The sequence below is a fragment of the Pectinophora gossypiella genome, chromosome 5, assembly GCF_024362695.1.
Source record: "Pectinophora gossypiella chromosome 5, ilPecGoss1.1, whole genome shotgun sequence".
Lineage (NCBI taxonomy): Eukaryota > Metazoa > Arthropoda > Insecta > Lepidoptera > Gelechiidae > Pectinophora > Pectinophora gossypiella.
Genome location: NC_065408.1, coordinates 10,380,724 through 10,398,746, shown reverse-complemented (window position 1 = coordinate 10,398,746; position 18,023 = coordinate 10,380,724). Strand labels below are relative to the sequence as shown.

Below are 18,023 nucleotides of genomic sequence, written 5' to 3'. Positions count from 1 at the left end.
ATTATACTAAGTCCTAAGATGGATGTGGCAAACCTTATAGTGATAAGGGATCAGACTTTCGCCCATAACAAATTGTCCGTCGTGATAGAAAGGACACAATCCTTCTGTCGGATAAAATGATAATGTTAAAATACCTAAGCAACTGTATGCTTCAAAATGGATTGAACGTTAATAGGATTGAACAGAGCTAGTGACTTAAGCATATTCTAAACTCTCACTACTACTGGTAAAACCCAAATTGGAGAAACCAGGAGTACACCACAACCTCCACTAGTTAGGTAAGACCCTCTGGTTCGCAGACGTTCCGGGATACGGCGATAACAGAGGTTATACGTTATCGTACGTCTATTTGTAAAATACGATTGACGCACACAGTCTACCCGATTGTACTGAGAATCGTTTTTACGACCAATTAGTTAATAGATTACGACAGATGAGTATCTCGTGGCGACGATAAATCTTATATCGTGTCTTTGATGAGTCTTCGGGATATTCTTTAGGTCTGGTTTCAACATAGTTTTAATATGCAAATTCTAGGTAAGTCCTCTATCTTATATAACCAAATAAAGGAACTATTTTGATTGATATTAAGGTCAAATTTAATATTTAGACACAAACCAGACTGCATGCGATGTGTTACCAAAAATATACCTCTCACACAGTATGATAAATCTTGTGCAAATGCGACACAAAAAAGATAAGGTACATAAAGAATACGGTAAACAATATTTGGACTTTGAGACCCCTGCCTTGATAATCCAGAAAAATAAACTAATTAAGTCATTATTCTGTAAATATCAATTTAGTCGCGACTGATACTGGGCCTGGCGAATTAGTGATATTTATAGCGATATTAATATTATGTCGTTGAAGGGAGACGCAGAATTATTATCATGATGGACAAGTATCTTGCTTGTCAATTAAAAGGGGTCATAAGACAATTAGAATTGCAACGCGGCTGAATAATTCTGTTTACATTTATCTTTCACGTCATCACACCACATTACACAACAAAAACAAGAATAAATTAAGCTTACTTTATTATTATTTTTACTTGAACTCAAGTAAACATGCCTTTAAAAAGATTCATGCAAAATTGTACACACATCATCGTCTCATACAAAATCATTCGAACATAATTAAAATCGTCCACAATAATATAATGACGTCAAAACGAGTCAATATTAGCCTAGTAAATGCGTCTAAAATTCATAAGTCTTATAAAAAAATAGTCTTTCCTAGTTTAAGAACAAACTAAACATACCTAAATGCGCTATGAATTAACTTTCCGAGTTTTATTTTTCGACGGTGTCGAAGAAAAGTTACAGTTGAACGTCATGTCTTCGTTGAAGACGTCGGACATTGACATGGCGTCGTTTTTTCCCGCCGACTGAAGGAGGAATCTGTCGAAATCCTCAGCAACGTTCTCCTTGTCCTCAACCCGCGCCTCCGAGAAACGAAAACTCGTAACTTTCTTTATCGAACTCTCATTCGCATAGAACTGCATACTGTCCGTAGATGTTTCGTCCTTGAAACCACTATCCACCCGCATCCAAGGTACATTCGATATTTCCTTCAGGGCAGTCTTACTACTATTCAGCTTTGATATGTTAGTTACAGTCAATTCTGAAGGCTTTATGGCACTTTCGTAGTAACTGGATGCGTTTGCATAGAATGTGTTCTCATTGAATCCACTATCAACCCTCTTAAAGCTAGTAGAACTATCGCCACCAACTTTGGTGGCATTTACAGTATAATCAAATTGAGTTGTGTTTTCAGTCAAAAATTTGAGATCAACGTTATTAAAGTCTATCTTCTTATCCTCCAAATTGAGTGGGTTATCTGAACTATCTATGCTATTATCTAAAGACATGTGCAAAGGGCTAAGTGTTCCTGTTGCACGAATTTTGCTAATTTCATGTGAAAGTATGATACTTTTACATTTCCCTTTGATGGGAGTCTCGTCTAATATTAAGTTTACACTATCTGTTTTGGTGGTAGTTTGTGTATGAGATCCATGGTGCTCATGTGGCTTATCAGTGTGTTTGATGTTACTGTCATCTACAAAAGACCACGTTGCCTTCGGTGAGTTACTGTCTTGATGCACTTCTTTGGGAGAACTGGATTCTGAATCGGCTGAAAGAAAAGAGAAGTATACATTACAATAATCTAAAAACATCAATAATAATTTTCAGCGTAACTATTAAAATGTCATGAACAAACGGAAGCGGCGATTCATATTTATTCCTTGTATATGATAATCATAGACCAAACAAAATGAAAACAATTGAATTTTGAATAGTTTACCATTGATGATTATGCCAACGACTTAACACGAAATTTATTTGCAAGGTAAGGTAGCCCTTACACCATAGTAGCTGAAGATGATGGAAAACCAATAAAAATATAAATAGAATAGCGTTAAATCTCGCTATGCTTACCATGGCAATGTTCATGGAAGGACCCATCGACACTCATATCCATACTAAAGTCAAGTTTCTGTACAGATCGGCTGCGATGCAAACTCGACATACTAAGACTGCGCTTCTCTGAAAACGAGAACGAACTCTTTCTACTTCTAGGAGGAGACTCTTTCAAAGACGCGCTCCGTCTCAAAATTGACTTGTTAGGAGTTTTCTTGCAAAAACATGGCCCTTTCTTCTCACTTTCTGGTTCAGATACAATGCAATCAAGACATGTAGCCATTTTTTCGGATTCCGGTGACGTAAAGTTATTCTTCTGAAAACAAAAAATGTTATTGTTTAATGCATATTGCTTGCGTAACATTGTACCTTGATAAGCTTTAGTTTTGTTTCAAATACAAGATTGATACTCGTTTTATTACAAGTGAAATTGCGTCACGAGATATTTTTTAAACAAATGAGAAAAAATAGTTCCAATCGTCATAATTTTCTTGTTCTTTTTACGAACAAAATGCAAAACTATAAATAACACTTACCTCTTCGTCACTGGAAGTGACTTTTGTCACAGGTGAGATGGAGTTAGACGATACTCCCGAGGCCTGGTCGCGTTTTGGAGTACGGAACTCTATGGGGCTGAAACAGGGCTCGGCAAAGTCGACAACATCCAGAATTTTGTTCCGATAGCACGGCTTCGCTGACGAACCCTTGTTCAGTGGGGTCCCGAAAGTGCGTTTCATTCCTTTCGTCACCAAATCCCGACTCTGTAACAAATTCATCAGTTCAGAAATCTGCTACGGAACCACGCCAGATAATAGCTACTTGTAATCTGTGTTTAACAGCGGTACACAGGGGCAGATCTGTGTTCAGAGATCCGTATAACCAGGAACAAGGCTTAAGAAAAAAAGATTTATTGGATTGATTAGGCTGGTTATGTGCCTGCTTCTAATATAGTGTTTGAATCTCTGAAAATCATGTAAAAAGGTATTTCTGTGTGCGTCATAAATTTACATAATCTATTTAATCACATTCTATTTCTCAGAGACAAAAAGAAAGAGAGAAGAGAGTGTAGAGGGGGAGAGTGTTTCATGCTGCTTGTCACATGATGGACAACTGATATTTCTCCCTTATCACCGTAAGGTTTATCAATATCTTAGAGCAATGTATCAACAGTGTCTGCAAGATGTATTTGACTACTTGTGGCTTTGCCCACCCTATTAGGGATTAATGGCGTGAGTTTATGCATGCAGAGCAGCGTGGTTCCGGTCAGTTAATGACGCTATTTATAAGATAAGTAATAGAAGAGGAGGAAGTGCTCGGGTTTGGCGGGTTCTTATATTTTTGTTCCATTTGCGGTAGAGACGATGGGTCCTTGGGATACTGAAGCGACACTATTTGTAAAGGACCTTTCGACGAGGCGCATTTGGGCTACGGCAGATGCAAGAGATGGCAGTTATTTTTGTCTAAGGGTAAGTTTGACAGGCTTTTTGGCGGGAGGCGGGAACGGGACAGTTACTTTCTTCATTGAATGATCTAAATAATTAATACGAAGTGGTGTTTTGTGGTTAATGATCGCATTAAGTTAGTCGGAAGACATTCGCGAGTGTTATTATATTGGAGTATTCAATAAACAAAGTGTATCTGCCTATTTTCGCTTCGTGTCAGGAAGCCGCTTCATAACTCAAAAGTTTATGCGGACTTTTGAGTTAATTCGTTTGGGGTTCGGAGTAGGAGTCTACTCCGAGGGTGGGGGCTTAGGTTTCATCATCATCACCTTTCATCATTTCATTAATCATCAAGAAAAAAAATACGTCAGACATGGCTGTATGGGCATAGTTCCCTTTGCCTTACCCTTCGGGGAAAACCAAACCAAAAAAAAAAAAAAAGGTAAGTTTGACAATTGGGTAGATTCCTAGGTCAAAGATAAATTACGAAATTCTGATTATTAAATAAAGACAGATCTAAGGTGACGGAAAACATTTTCTTTTTTCTATTTAACTTATTTGTGAATTTTAATAATGAAAAATGTTTTAAAAGTGATAAGTGCGACTTTCTGTCACGTTTTTCTATGACGTCACAGGTTGCTTTTTCATACATAATCCATAGCAATTTCGTGTTTTGACGTGTAGTAAAAAGTAGCTGATTTCACTAGTTGGATACTAGCCTATTCAGAAAGGCTATGCTGCCAGCTTGTTGAGCACCTTGTCTCCAAGTGATGCATTTTAGGTGTTTTATTTATAAGTCCAGTATTGTTCTTAATTATTGTGTGAATTAATATAAAGTTAAGTAATACCAAAACTAAATACTAACCAAATCAGGACTGAATATGATTGGAGTGTGGGCCTCAAATCTAGCTGGTGCGACCTCCACATGAACCTCATCGTCTGTCTGCTCAGAGTCATAATGCTCCACATCACTGTGCTCCTCGAAGAATAACTTCCTTCGCAGGGACCCGTTGGCTGTGATCTCATACTCACCTGATATATTTTGTTCCTGGAATAATACAACATGATGTCAATCATTAATCCTCAATTACGACAGTCGTTTTCATGTCGTATAAAATTGTATCGAGTCGTCGAAAAAAAAATCCTCAAAGGAATGGGGTCGCTCCGCGAAGCCTGTAAAAACCCCAGGAGGCTTCTGAGTTTCTGGAAGGAGTTAGGTTGGCTTACGTAGTCAACAATAGCACGCATAATGGGCCATCTTAGAGTCTAAATGCGGAAAACAGAGCCCACTAACTAACTGTATCGAGCCGTGGTGGCCCTGTAAGACCAACGCTCGACTCTCACTGGCACGGGCCTAAACCAATGATTTTCGAATTTATTTTCGAATTCGATCATAAAGGATAAAACGGGATAATACTTTGGAGATCATGATGTCGTATAATATTGTACAGAGGAAATCTGACTCCCATAATTCCCATAATACAAACTCCTACTTCACTCTACTTTTAAGAATATTTATTAGGGAGACTTAATACTATTAGGGAGTTTATAGCAATAATTAAAAACTGATAATCTTTACTTAAATGTCAATTAATGAGTTACCAAAAAAAAATTACAATGTTTGTGATATAACATGATGACATGATGATAGATAACACACCACATGAACAGACACAACATAACAAGATGTTGTTATATTTGCTGTTTTATGTTGTATTGTGTGTATCATATCATTGTAGCAAAATGGCTGCAAGCTGTGTACGACTACTTGCGGTTCTACCCGCTTCGAGCCTAGAGATTATGGATATGAATTTATGTATGTACATATGTGTATGTTATTTTATTATGGTGCAACAATTCCCAGTACAGGCTAATAAACACAATTTCTTGGAAACTTCATAAAACATATGAGTTCATGGCCTTGTTTTCATTGGAATCATTTCATATAATTATTATCCAGATTGAACTGACCATAATCAACGAGCACATGTGCAAACACATGTGAAGTAAAACTTAACTATATTGTACATAGTAACTGGCATTTAAGTTGACATTCTTTTTTATTTTTCTGTTATTATTTTTCTGTTTGTTAGAATTGGATCCCATGCCAACGCTTGTCATATAATCCTGATAAATATAGGGTATTCTCTCTATTTGGCATGGCAGTGTTAAAATTACAATACTATACTGATAAAAAAGAATAATATTCATAGGCCCTGCATCCTGCAGGTACCTTTTAAGTTGTATTCTATTCCTTCGTATTCTTATTCGGCGAAAAGAAAGGGATAGATTGATTTTAAAATTAATGAGTGAATCAATGAATAAGCTGGGCGAAACACACAGACAGTCGTTATTAAGCAACCCTTTGATGGGGGCTGTTAACTATATTCTGTCGAATTACTAGCCAGTGTAAAACTTTGACAGGGTTGTAAGATTTCTGCCTAAAATTGATTTATATTCCATAAAGTTATGCTTGTTGATTACCTGACCCTTTCCTTTCCGGTGGATAAGAAAGTGAGAAGTACAACTTAAAATAAAATTAGATGTTGTCTACAAGAATCCACACCATTGTGGCATTTAATTAACAAAATTTTAAGAATCTTCAATATAATTACCTGTGTAAAAGTGCAGTAAGTTTGCAGAATCTTTTCAATTTCAGGAGGTAGTTCTGGTGGCAATGTGAGAACAGTTTGCGCTGAAACTAAATATTATTTCGTGGTGATAAAACTACTAATATTTTAAGATTTTATAGTCTTTCTAAGATTGGTTACCTATCTAACAATATAACAGCCTATGATATCATAGAATGCCAATGTCTTATGTATATCTGTTTGCATGTTTTGTTAGGATGGGTGCTTCTACTCAACCCACTACCTACTATTAAATAAGATAAATATAATAAAATTATATTTGTACAAAATTTTCTTGTAACCGAAGTTGTCTGGTAGAAATTGCTGCATGAACAATAAGGCCACCTGTTGTGCCTTTCTGTATCTGTTGTCCTTATTTCTGTATCATATGTCCATTGTGCTCAATAAAGATTTTTATATATCTGTCTATAAATATTTTGGATTTATGTGCCTTTCAAAAGAAACTCTGTTTGAACATAATGAACCTCAATTCAACAATTCTCTTGAACAGATCATACTCTTGTATGAAATATAGATAATGCTGTATCCTCTAGTTAGTAAAACATGCTCTTTATCTTTACTAGTATTACTAGCACTAAAAAACTATAAATACTCACTCATTAAGAGAAGATACATTAACATTTTTTTATGGAATACCTAGTAGTACACGAATAACTTTAGTTTTATCAACTTACCATCTTTCATGACAACACTCTCCTTGATAAAACTAGGTATTTGAGGACTATCACTAGATATTTGTAAAGGTTTGACTTTCTTGGAAGACTCAAGTGGACTAGGCATCACCATCTCTTGGGAGAAGAATCTGAAAGCACACAGAAGCAAACAGCTATGAAAAGCCAAAAATCCATAGAAAAGGGAAATAAATATAAGAAATTAATGAATCAACCTACTTCTCCGTAGCCTCTTCAGCAATTTGCTCCAACATAGGATCAGGCGAGGGCTCGAACTGGCTGTTACACGCGACGATGTCTGCTGGCACCAGTGTGCAAGCCTGGTCTATATCCCAGCGGAACGAACCACTGCTCTTCTTCTTGTAAATCTTGCACATCCCAGGACTACAACAAAGATAACAAAAAATTACTTACCACTTATTCCTTAGAAAACGCTCAATTCATAAACGCAATAATTTACCTGCAAATCGGTTTATGTAGCCTATCTATCAACCCTTTATCAAAAGGATTTCGCACTTTTCTATTCGTAGGAGGTGTAGATTTATAATTAATATTGTTTGGGCTATCATTTTTATCACTCATTTCGAAAATAACGTTACAAAATCAATTCATAGCACAATGACCTCAGGATTCATTCAGGAGGAACTGTCACATTTAGGGTGGCCATACATTAGTATCTAGTAATCTACTATACACCTTTTTTAAATAAAATCGACATAGAAAAAAATGTCTCCAATATTTATTGTTATCCCTTACAACTCGGGTAGCAATAAAGCTTGTGTTATTTGTGTTTGATCTTATTCCGTTAATAAAACAACCATTATAAATTCTCTCGCTTATTCAATATCTTTTTCCCAACATACATAACACAAATTAATTATCTAAATGAGAACATTCCTTTGAATGTGGCAACACGAAATGTTATTTTGTCATTTTTCTTCAAATTAGGTAAAGCGAGAATAATCATACGGTCTTAAGAGCGATGTTATATCTCTCAATCCTTCGTCAATCATGACTTATTTATTATGATTTTTGTACTATGATCGTTATTTTTAGAATCATATGATATGTCACACAACAAACAATTATTGGCATTGTTGGACAATTTTTGGCAGACAGAATATGTCCCATTTAAATTAAGAGCATAGTACAGTTATGATAAGGTCTATTTTCTAAACTCTGTCAATCAGACTATGACCCAAACAAATAAATAATAAGGATTTTTTTTTTCTGAACTTCGACGGCACAAATTTTGTCGGTGCATGATGGACAGATGTAATATCGATAATATCAAAGACATCAAAAAGAATATCAAAGTCTTTGATTGAATGTGATAGAATCACATTCAAGTTTTGGTTGTGTCATTAAAGTGACTATCTTTCGAGTTTTTTTTCATTTTTAGAAAATATGGGTGGGAACTAACAATTTTGTTTTTTAAAAGACACATTTTATCATTTTCCACCCATTATTATTCTAATCAAAATAAAGAGAAGCAATATAGGTAGCAACATAATTTATAATAATCCAAACATCAAGCAATTATTATTATTATTATTATAATTGTAATATTATTTTTTGTATGGCTCAGCCCTCGCTCAGCCCGAGCCATTGCTAAAAATAAAATAAAAATATAGGAAGCACTAACTAGTGCTTATTTTTTTTTGGGAAATATGGCCTGGGAAGGTCCTTTATTCATGTTTCAATCATAAATATCATTTCTTACGACCGAATTATAAATGCATAATTTATATATTTACCCCACTGTCTTGTGATTGAGTCAATCAAATTGATGTACTGACTGTGTGTGTAATGGACTCCACTGTCCGCCAGTGTATATGGGTCTTTATAAGTGTGTTTTTTAAGGAAAATTGGATTAAAATGTTATATAAGAAAGAGAAAAAGCTATACACTTTTAGGTTTTCTAAATTTTCTACAGCCCTTCGGGCTGTCATATTTGTCTATTTTGACATGCCCTTTTTTGTAATGAGTACCACGTACGTACGTTTGATTTGATTTGAATTTGTCTTTGAAAGAAAGTTTCTTTTTCTATTTGTTCAAGTGATATGACCCGGTAACAGTAACGGTGCGAAGATATTTAAATGTTATGATCACTGAAGGACTATCAAGTAACTCTTAGGTATTGCAAGGTATAGCCTTATCAGTTGTACTGTATTTAATGGATGACCAGAATACATCTTTAGAACCCATGGATGTAGACCGCAGTGCCAACAGCTCTGTTTCTAAAATGGATATTTCTACCACCATATCTGACAAAGATAGCACCAGTGAAGATTCATTTTTTAGGACCATTAAGAAAATAAGTCCTATTGCACCAAGTTTTAGGTCGCGACAAAGCTACCAATTTCGTCAAAGGTCTGAAAGTCCCAAGAAAGTTCAGGATATAGACAAAGTCAACGTGAGACCAAGAACTACTATAAAAAAATACCACATCAAGATGGAACATCTTAAGAAGAAAAAGCCTACTTCTAAATTAAAGGCTTTGTTATCAGGAGTACTAAGTTTAACATTGTTTATATTTATTTACCAAATAGCCAATTTTAAATGTACTGAAGAAATGGATACAGAGAACTTGAGAAAAGTCCTTATGGAAAATCTCTTTGGCCAGTATGCTGCTGTGAATCATATCATAGAGACATTTGATAATAAAGTTAGTACTAAAATTATGTTTTTATATGGAGGCACTGGAGTTGGCAAAACATTTACTACATCATTAATTTTACAAAATGTAACGAATTCAGCCAATGTTTACCATTACACAATGCCCAGTTTTGCAAATACGTTCTCACCAGAATTGATGCTTGGTTTGACAATATGCAAGAGTTCTTTAATAATTGTTGATGATTTAACAAAAAATGATATGCATATCACACCACTTGTCAAGAAAATTATAGAAAAAAGTGAGAGTCTCAAAAAGAATATCACAATTTTACTGGTTTACAATTGTGACACAATTGATAAGAATTTTGTAAAAACATGTGACAACTTATTTCATTTGGAATTAGAAGACAGTTTTAGTGATGTTAAGGCTGAGAAACAATTTATTAAGTTTGAACCATTAACTGAGGGACATTTGAGGAAATGTGTTGAGAAGGAACTGGGGGACAGGAAAGTGAGTGAACAAGAAATGAGAAATATTTTAAAGAATTTTGATGTGACACTTGACGGCTGTAAAGGAGTTTACACAAAAATTAGAGTTTTGAATGTAATTTAAAAAGAGGTATGTTTTTATATTACATAGTTCTTCTTGCCTATAGTTTTGTAGTTATTGAAATTATGTAGTTTAGATTTGTTGATTGCAATGTAGTTAAATATTGTATTTGTATGAATTGTTGTTGATGACAATAAAATGCTATTTTAGATCAAAAGAACTTTATTTTAGAGATGTTACATGATAATCGGCAATGCAGAGGTTCAAGAAATTATGTTGAATACAAATATACTGACAATTTTATAATACACCTACACTTTCACATTTGAAAATTATTCTACAAACTTAGCATTCATAATAAACAGCAAATTCTAAACAAACTCCATGGTGCATTGAAAGGTACGAAATACTTTGGTAATAACTTTGACTATAACATACAAATTAATCTCAATCACATATCTAGGCAAGGGTGCAATGACGATTTTAATCCTGTCTAACTTTGCTCAATATTACACCCTAATAATGACTTGAATACAATGCTTAATTGGATTATGAAGCAATTGCCCTAACACATAACATGTTCTCCTTTAGATAAAATATTCAACACAAGTTATTACTATCTAGCTGAATGGTCAAAATTTTACACTATGAAAAAGTACCTGTAAGTAAAACTACAATAATAAAGTTTTTAAAATTATACAACATATTATTATGCTCTTTATTTTATAATATATGTAAGGTATCTGTGACAGGTCTTGTTACCATATTGCACTGCACCCATGTTGTACATTGTATTCATCTAAGTATGACCCCACAAAACCATTTGCAGCACATTCTAGTCGAAAAATGGTATTCATGTGCATTGATTGAACACTCATGTGCCTCCAAATGGTAACCTCATGTTATCATTTAAGTACATTTAGATTTGTAATTTAAAAATAATTTAAATTCATAAAAGTATTTATAGAAAGTTTAATAAAAATGCAGCCAATACAAGATATGACAATATTCAAAACAGCCCCCCTTAATGTAAAAGCCAGTGAGACAAATGCATGCGAACAGGTAAATGTGCATTATAATAACATCTTGCGGAGAGCTATTAAAATTTTAAAGAAGAATAGAATACTTGAAACCTTTAATTGTAGATTGGCTATCCCTTTAACTGTGGTATTTGGAATACTGGCGGGAAGACTACAGGGTTTTTATTTTTATATCTGAGGATGTAGGTACCTATAGATTTCTGGAAGAGATAATATATTTTTATGCAAAAATGTATTGCTAACTCGGTTGGCGGGAAAAATGGGTGACTTGGATATGTTTTGGACATAGAAAAATCTAAAGGATTTTATGTATAACAATTTATGACTACAATATTACGAGTACCTAAGTAGGCAAAGTTTGGAATAACTAACATCAAAGGTACATTATTAAACTGTAGGCAATAGTGGAAAAAGTATAGTAGAGGGAAAAGAAAACACAAATGTTTATTTCACCATTCAGTTAGGATATAGAAACATACACAAAGCATTAGCTTTTGTGACTCTTTTCATTTAAAAAGGGTACTTATTTAATCCATCAAACTCTAGACCTACATACTTGAGATGGTAATCAGTAAAGTACCTATAAAATTTAAGTGAAAATCTAACTAGATGAATTCGACGTGGCGGTTCTTTACCAGCGCCGAAACAGGACCAGAGCTCATTTATAAGGTACCCTAAAAGTGTATACTGGGCTCTGCCCCAACAAACACGTATCTGTGAAATATTAAATTACTATATATCGGAGAGCCAAAAAATAACAGAAGTAAATAAATTAATTCAATGTCATCTAGGTAACGAACTTTTATAAACATCTTCAAAGAAAGTATGTTTAAATATAGCTAATCTTGAAGACGACACTCTTAAACATGCAGTGTGCAAATCAATATCTATGTACACAATGTAAGTTCCTATATATGTATATGTTTAAAATTAATTTTAAAAACGTTGATTAAATACTAAATATGCGTAACAATAAAGACTAGAATACATTTTTTATTTCTACAGTTATTGGCACTAATTTCAATGATAATGGCACAACTATGTACTCTGGATACAGTGAAAATATCACCATGATTACCTATAATAAGTAGGTATTAATTATTATGCAATGCATTTTTTATAATTACAATTCCAACTCTTTGATTTGTATGAATTAAGTTTTGCTAACTATACTAAAATATGTTACAAAATTGTAAAAACGTGGTTAAATGTCATTTACATCTAATTATATTTCTAGAAAATACTGAAATTACTGCAGACTTAGAGATATAGGTAGATCCAATGTTACAGCACGTTTCGTAAGTGAAACTGTGCAAAAAACACTTTACATTACATATTAATATCACTGTTGACAAAGCTCCTCTTATCTTAGTACAAAACCAACTAGCAGACCCTTCTCTTGCACAGTTATCACTTTAGATTATCAGCTAGGTATCGCAACGTATTGTTTCAGGTGAAAGTTCGAACATACTAAATGAACATTTCTAATGAAATCAGATTAAAAAAGTTCTTCAAACAATCCTGCCAACAAACTTGTAAGTAATGTGTTTATAAAAGCAAAAGCAGAACAATATTACCACACTAAACCCTAAAATTGACAAAATTGATATAATTTACTTAAAATATTTAAAACGTTAACAATAAATCCGCACTAGGAATTCTAACTCAGTATAATATAGTAAAAAGTTATTTTAACCAACTACTCGAAGTCCTCTCTCACTGTGGATGCGTAGTGCCAATAACTGCATCATTAGTTACTTAAATCTTACTAACTAGGTATTTGATAACAAATAGAACACCATTTTTAAGCACGACAAAACATTCATAGTTAAAAATGTAGAGAGACTTACTGAGAAATGTGCTAATAATTCTAAACTTGAAAAGTTTTGCTGATTTTATATAGGTAGGTACGACTTACAACGTAGATTATTCATCAGATCTGTTTGAGATTTCTTAATTTGTTGATCAGCAACATTTGGCTCGTTTCGTTGACAATTTTCGATTGTGGCCGAGATCAGGTTTTCACACTAATACAATAACTAGCACGAAGCATTGGATATTTTAACGGTATCACATTTTAGCCACACGGTTGCTTTTACGATAGGACTCTTTGTAAGTGACTTTTACAGAATGAGAAGTAATATTTGAATTGCTTACATTTGTGTAGAGTAACATTTACCTATACGTAATTAACTTAATTCCTTGAGATTACAAAGAATTTCTAATAAAATTCGTGTAATTTTCATAGCAGAATTGGATATTAAACTTTTATATTTTAAGTCGTTGCCGAAGGAGCTGTTGTGTGGTCTCTGTATTTAGGTAATGCTTTCAGAAGTTGTTACATTTGAAACGGTGAAACCATTACAAACAGTTTGCTCTTTGAGACCATAATCCTTTGGCATCGGGGACATCTTTGAAGAAGGGACTAGTTAGGAGCGATGGAAGTGAACAGCTGTCCACTTGTTGTGGCGTTTGTGCCATATGCGAGTTTCTTGAGACTGGTGCGTAGCTCGTCGCCCTTCCGCATCAACACTTTGTGTCACACAAACATATGCTATTACAGCTACATCATCGCCGAGGAGGTGAACTCGAGGATTAAGAATGGTTGTATTAGTTTTGACATGAGTAGGGGTATTATCAATGAAGAATTTGTGAAATTCTACACCCTCCACCAAATTACCTAATGCGTCAGGATCAAACGCAGTCACGTTAGGATCACATAACTTGGAATAAGTGTCATAGTCGCCATTATTGATAGCGTCTATGAGCACCTCCGTGACTTTAATAACTTCAGCTCGGCGAAGTGAAGCGTTGCTATCGCCACGAGCTTTTCCAAAAGAATCTGCTTTCGAGAGGCTCTCTTCATCATGCTCTTTAGAGATAACGGTGCACGCTCGATCGACACCTTTCTTGTCCTTATCCAAATCGTCATCTTCCAATGTCGTACTACTGTCAGTTGATTCCTTCACTTGTGACCCATCGCCCTTCTTATTAACCATGGACTTGCCAGAAAAATTTCGCGTGGCTAGCATAGTAGTTAGAATAGCGCCTTTCAGTTTGCGACGCGCATTGAATTTCTTCAAGCAATCTACAGTCTCTTGCCTGTGCATCATGGATGCAACACGCTCACGGTGACAGATCCATGGGTGTTTCAGAGCTTCAGAAGCTGTAATTCTCTTGCTAGGATTTACAGTCAACATTTGGTTGATGAGACTCTTAGCTTCCGGCGTTACGGTGTCCCATTCTGGCGATGGATAGTCGTATGCTCCAGCTTTAATCTGACCGTACAATCGATGTTGGTCTTCATCCCAAAATGGTGGGTAGCCCACCAGCAAAATATACAAAATTACGCCACACGCCCAAATATCCACAGGTTTACCATATGGTTCCTTTTTAAGTACTTCTGGAGATAGATAGCCAGGGGTACCAGCGAATCCAAACCATGCTTGTTGATCCCCCTGAACCTCAATAGCCAATCCAAAATCTGCAAGTTTCACAGCAGCTCCTTTAGCTTTGCTAGCCAGTAACAGATTTTCAGGCTTTAAATCTCTATGCACAACTCCATTATGGTGGCAGTGATGGACTGATTCCAATATTTGCTGTATACAGTGTGATGCATCCGCTTCAGAATAAAATTCTCGCGCTACAATGTCTTCAAATAATTCTCCACCAGTTACCAGATCGAATACGAGGTAGTGGAAATGTTCTTCTTGGATAGAGTCGTGCAGTCTCACAATGTTAGGGTGTTGCAGCTTTCGACAAATTCGAGCTTCCCTTTCCAGTTTTTGGAAATCTCTAGCTGAGAGTTTTTTAGTATTGATAATTTTGGCAGCAAATTCATATCCAGTCGATTTCTGAACAGCGCGTCTCACTATTGAAAAAGCTCCTTTTCCTAGTTCTTCTTTTAGGTCATAATTGTCGGAGAAGCGAGTACTAACACCATCTCGATTTGGGTTAGCCATTATTAACACAATGTACTTACGTTATCAGCTTTAAACAGACAACTAGCTTCGTAAATTTTGAGCACAAGTATTTACTGTTCCGGCAAGTAACTGAAACAAGCAAAACATTCGAAAAATTAATCTCTTAACTTGCAATTTTGTCATGAGTGAGATGAGTGGTATTTGTATCGCACTCGGAATAATTGTGAAGTCGCGTAATCGTCATTGCAGTACCAATTTAAAATTTTATAATTTAAGAGGAGACAATTGCTATTGACATTACAGAAATTGACTGATTGATCACTGAACAAATTGAGACAATAATAGTGATTGCTTTCATGATAGCTATGTAACATCGTTCTAGTGAGCGTCTGCAAAATGAGGTCGCACCCTGACACCAGATTTTCGTTGCGGATTTGAATAGTTAAAATAAAGCTTTAAGGTCTTCGAGTGAAGCCTTTTAGTTACGATGTATTAACACGTTTATGAGAAAGCCTTATTCTGATCTGGCTTATTAAGATGCGGTTTAAAATACTGTCTGTCGTGAATTTATCAGTTTCTTAAATTTATAACACATAACATTGGTAGAGTTAGTCTAGCCTTTATATTTGTTTGTCTTTAATAGAATCCGGAAAACATAAAAACGCGATCAAATGCTTGGCCTAAATGACTCGAGAAATTATGCTATAAATAAAATTCCGTATAAACACAGTAAAATTATGAAAGTGAGACAAAGTACGCGAGGAATTGTTTTCTGAAGCTTTTAGATGGGATTACTTTGATCATCACTGAGACATTTTTAGATTGGATACCGCGACGTATAAAAGTCACCTATAATAAGTTTTAGATTAGTTTTATATTCTTGATAAATGCAGTCTCTTTTACACACACAACAACGTTTAACTTGTTTTTCTGTTTGGTATATTATTAAACACTTATGAAGCTATTTATATTTTCAACGGCCACTGCCTAACATATATTCCAGTTACGAAATGCTCAAAAAATAGATATTGTCAAGAGCGTATAATATTTATCCGAATGAAAATCTTCGTCACTATTTTGGTCACTCATTCTAAATTGGAGTTTTGCAAGCTCAATATAAAACGCGTAGATGCCTAGACAATAGTAATCGTAGTCACAAACATAGACTTCTAATATTAACACTACGGCACCGGGATGACATTTCGTTAGCGCAAAATAATCGATACACCATTGTCTCAACACATTCACCAAAAACCCGAGGGCATTTAATTTAACACTTAATATATTCGATTCTATATCCGTACCACACGATCCATTTTGAGTTGACAATATCACAATCATTAATTTAAAAATAACACTGAAATTAAATTATACAACAAAAAATGATCACAGAACGACTTTGAGCGATATTCTTAGTAGTAGCTCATACGTGCTAGCCCCGACGGATAATTATGCCAGTGAAAAGTTCTAACATGAAGTAGGCGCAAATTGATTACCCGAAACGTTAAACAAGAATTTATTTACCTATTATGTGCCCATTTTACACAATTTTTAACGAGATGAAGATCAAAAACGAAGGGCCTACGCCACACTCTCCTTCTGCTCGGGACACGAGCCTCGGGGTCAAATTCATAGACATTTGGGTGTTGCCAGTGTTAAACGCCGTGTATACGTTATGTTCGATAAAACAGCTTTTTCTCGTAATAGAAGTTGTTTTAACGAATATGAATATATTAGTTGTTATAGCTCATATATCTGCACCTTATTTTGAGTTTTATAATTTAAAACAGCGTGTATTTACTGAGTAGATTTTTTACCCGTGTAAATACTGACAAGACTTCGTAAAATCGATACAGTAGCGCAGCGCTCGGCGAGACGGCAAAGCTCAGCTACTACGCCATCTACTGGCTTATAATGATACTAAACACTTCGTTCGGAAATTTTCCTTATGTTTTAGCGACTATTACTAGGTATAAGTATCATTAGTTTAATTGTTACGGTGGAATAAATGATCAAAGGTGTATTGTATAGACTGTTCACATCGTTGACATTGTTTCCTCTTGCGTTCACGATTAGATGAAAAATATTTCAAATACCTAATTGCTTATTTTCTTATTATAGATTGTAGGGAACATAATTTCTAGCTACATATAACAAAAATTATTCTTTCAGGTTGAAATAGACTGATTGGGAATATGGTATGGTACATTAAATTGAATTAGCTTATCCTTGCATAGAATAAAATATACACTTTTAAATGTTAAGTAGGTAAATTAAGTTTTAATTTATTATGAACGCTAAATTATATAAATATTCAGCTGCGTCGTTGACAATAATGTTATTATATACCGTAGAAGTAAAAATGCCAGTGAAATTATGTAAATACCTACTGAATAATTTTAACATCAAGACATACACGTACCTAGATAATTATTGGTACACATCGATACTATATTAAGGCTGATTAATAAAAACAAAATATGGTGTTTCACTTTGTGGATTTTTAATATGGATTAATTTGATACTTCATTAACTAGATCCTTCTTGTGTGTTTCTGCTTATTTTTTCTTCTTTATTTTATTTGGTTCTTTTGACGCTTAGTTTAGTAGTTTGATATTTCATTGTACCATCGAACAAAACCTTTTAGCGAGACTCTTATCTGGTTTTTGGATTTGGGTTTTAACATTCAAGCAACCGGTGTCTA

The 18,023-nt window shown here is 34.6% G+C and overlaps 3 protein-coding genes across 4 annotated transcripts; 1 reads left to right on the top strand and 2 right to left on the bottom strand.

Moving 5' to 3' along the window:
- Positions 1–1,023: 1,023 nt before the first annotated feature.
- Positions 1,024–7,821, bottom strand: LOC126367154 (protein aurora borealis). Its single transcript, XM_050010563.1, has 8 exons — positions 7,648–7,821; positions 7,407–7,571; positions 7,191–7,318; positions 6,481–6,566; positions 4,731–4,913; positions 2,960–3,184; positions 2,442–2,739; positions 1,024–2,136 (listed from the first exon to the last, which is right to left on the bottom strand). Exons 1-8 carry the CDS (start codon positions 7,767–7,769, stop codon positions 1,274–1,276), a joined length of 2,070 nt encoding a protein of 689 aa, XP_049866520.1. The 5' UTR covers positions 7,770–7,821; the 3' UTR covers positions 1,024–1,273.
- A 1,323-nt stretch (positions 7,822–9,144) lies between these two features.
- On the top strand, positions 9,145–10,980 carry LOC126367171 (uncharacterized). The gene has a single exon (XM_050010584.1). It carries the CDS (start codon positions 9,364–9,366, stop codon positions 10,417–10,419), a length of 1,056 nt encoding a protein of 351 aa, XP_049866541.1. The 5' UTR covers positions 9,145–9,363; the 3' UTR covers positions 10,420–10,980.
- Positions 10,561–16,963, bottom strand: LOC126367159 (calcium/calmodulin-dependent protein kinase type II alpha chain). 2 transcript variants are annotated; one of them, XM_050010570.1, is made up of 2 exons: positions 16,844–16,963; positions 10,561–15,448 (listed from the first exon to the last, which is right to left on the bottom strand). In XM_050010570.1, exon 2 carries the CDS (start codon positions 15,356–15,358, stop codon positions 13,826–13,828), a length of 1,533 nt encoding a protein of 510 aa, XP_049866527.1. In that variant the 5' UTR covers positions 15,359–15,448; positions 16,844–16,963; the 3' UTR covers positions 10,561–13,825. The 2 variants fall into 2 exon arrangements, with proteins under 2 accessions (XP_049866527.1, XP_049866528.1); XM_050010571.1 differs by lacking the exon at positions 16,844–16,963 and adding an exon at positions 16,624–16,743.
- Between the last annotated feature and the right edge of the window lie 1,060 nt (positions 16,964–18,023).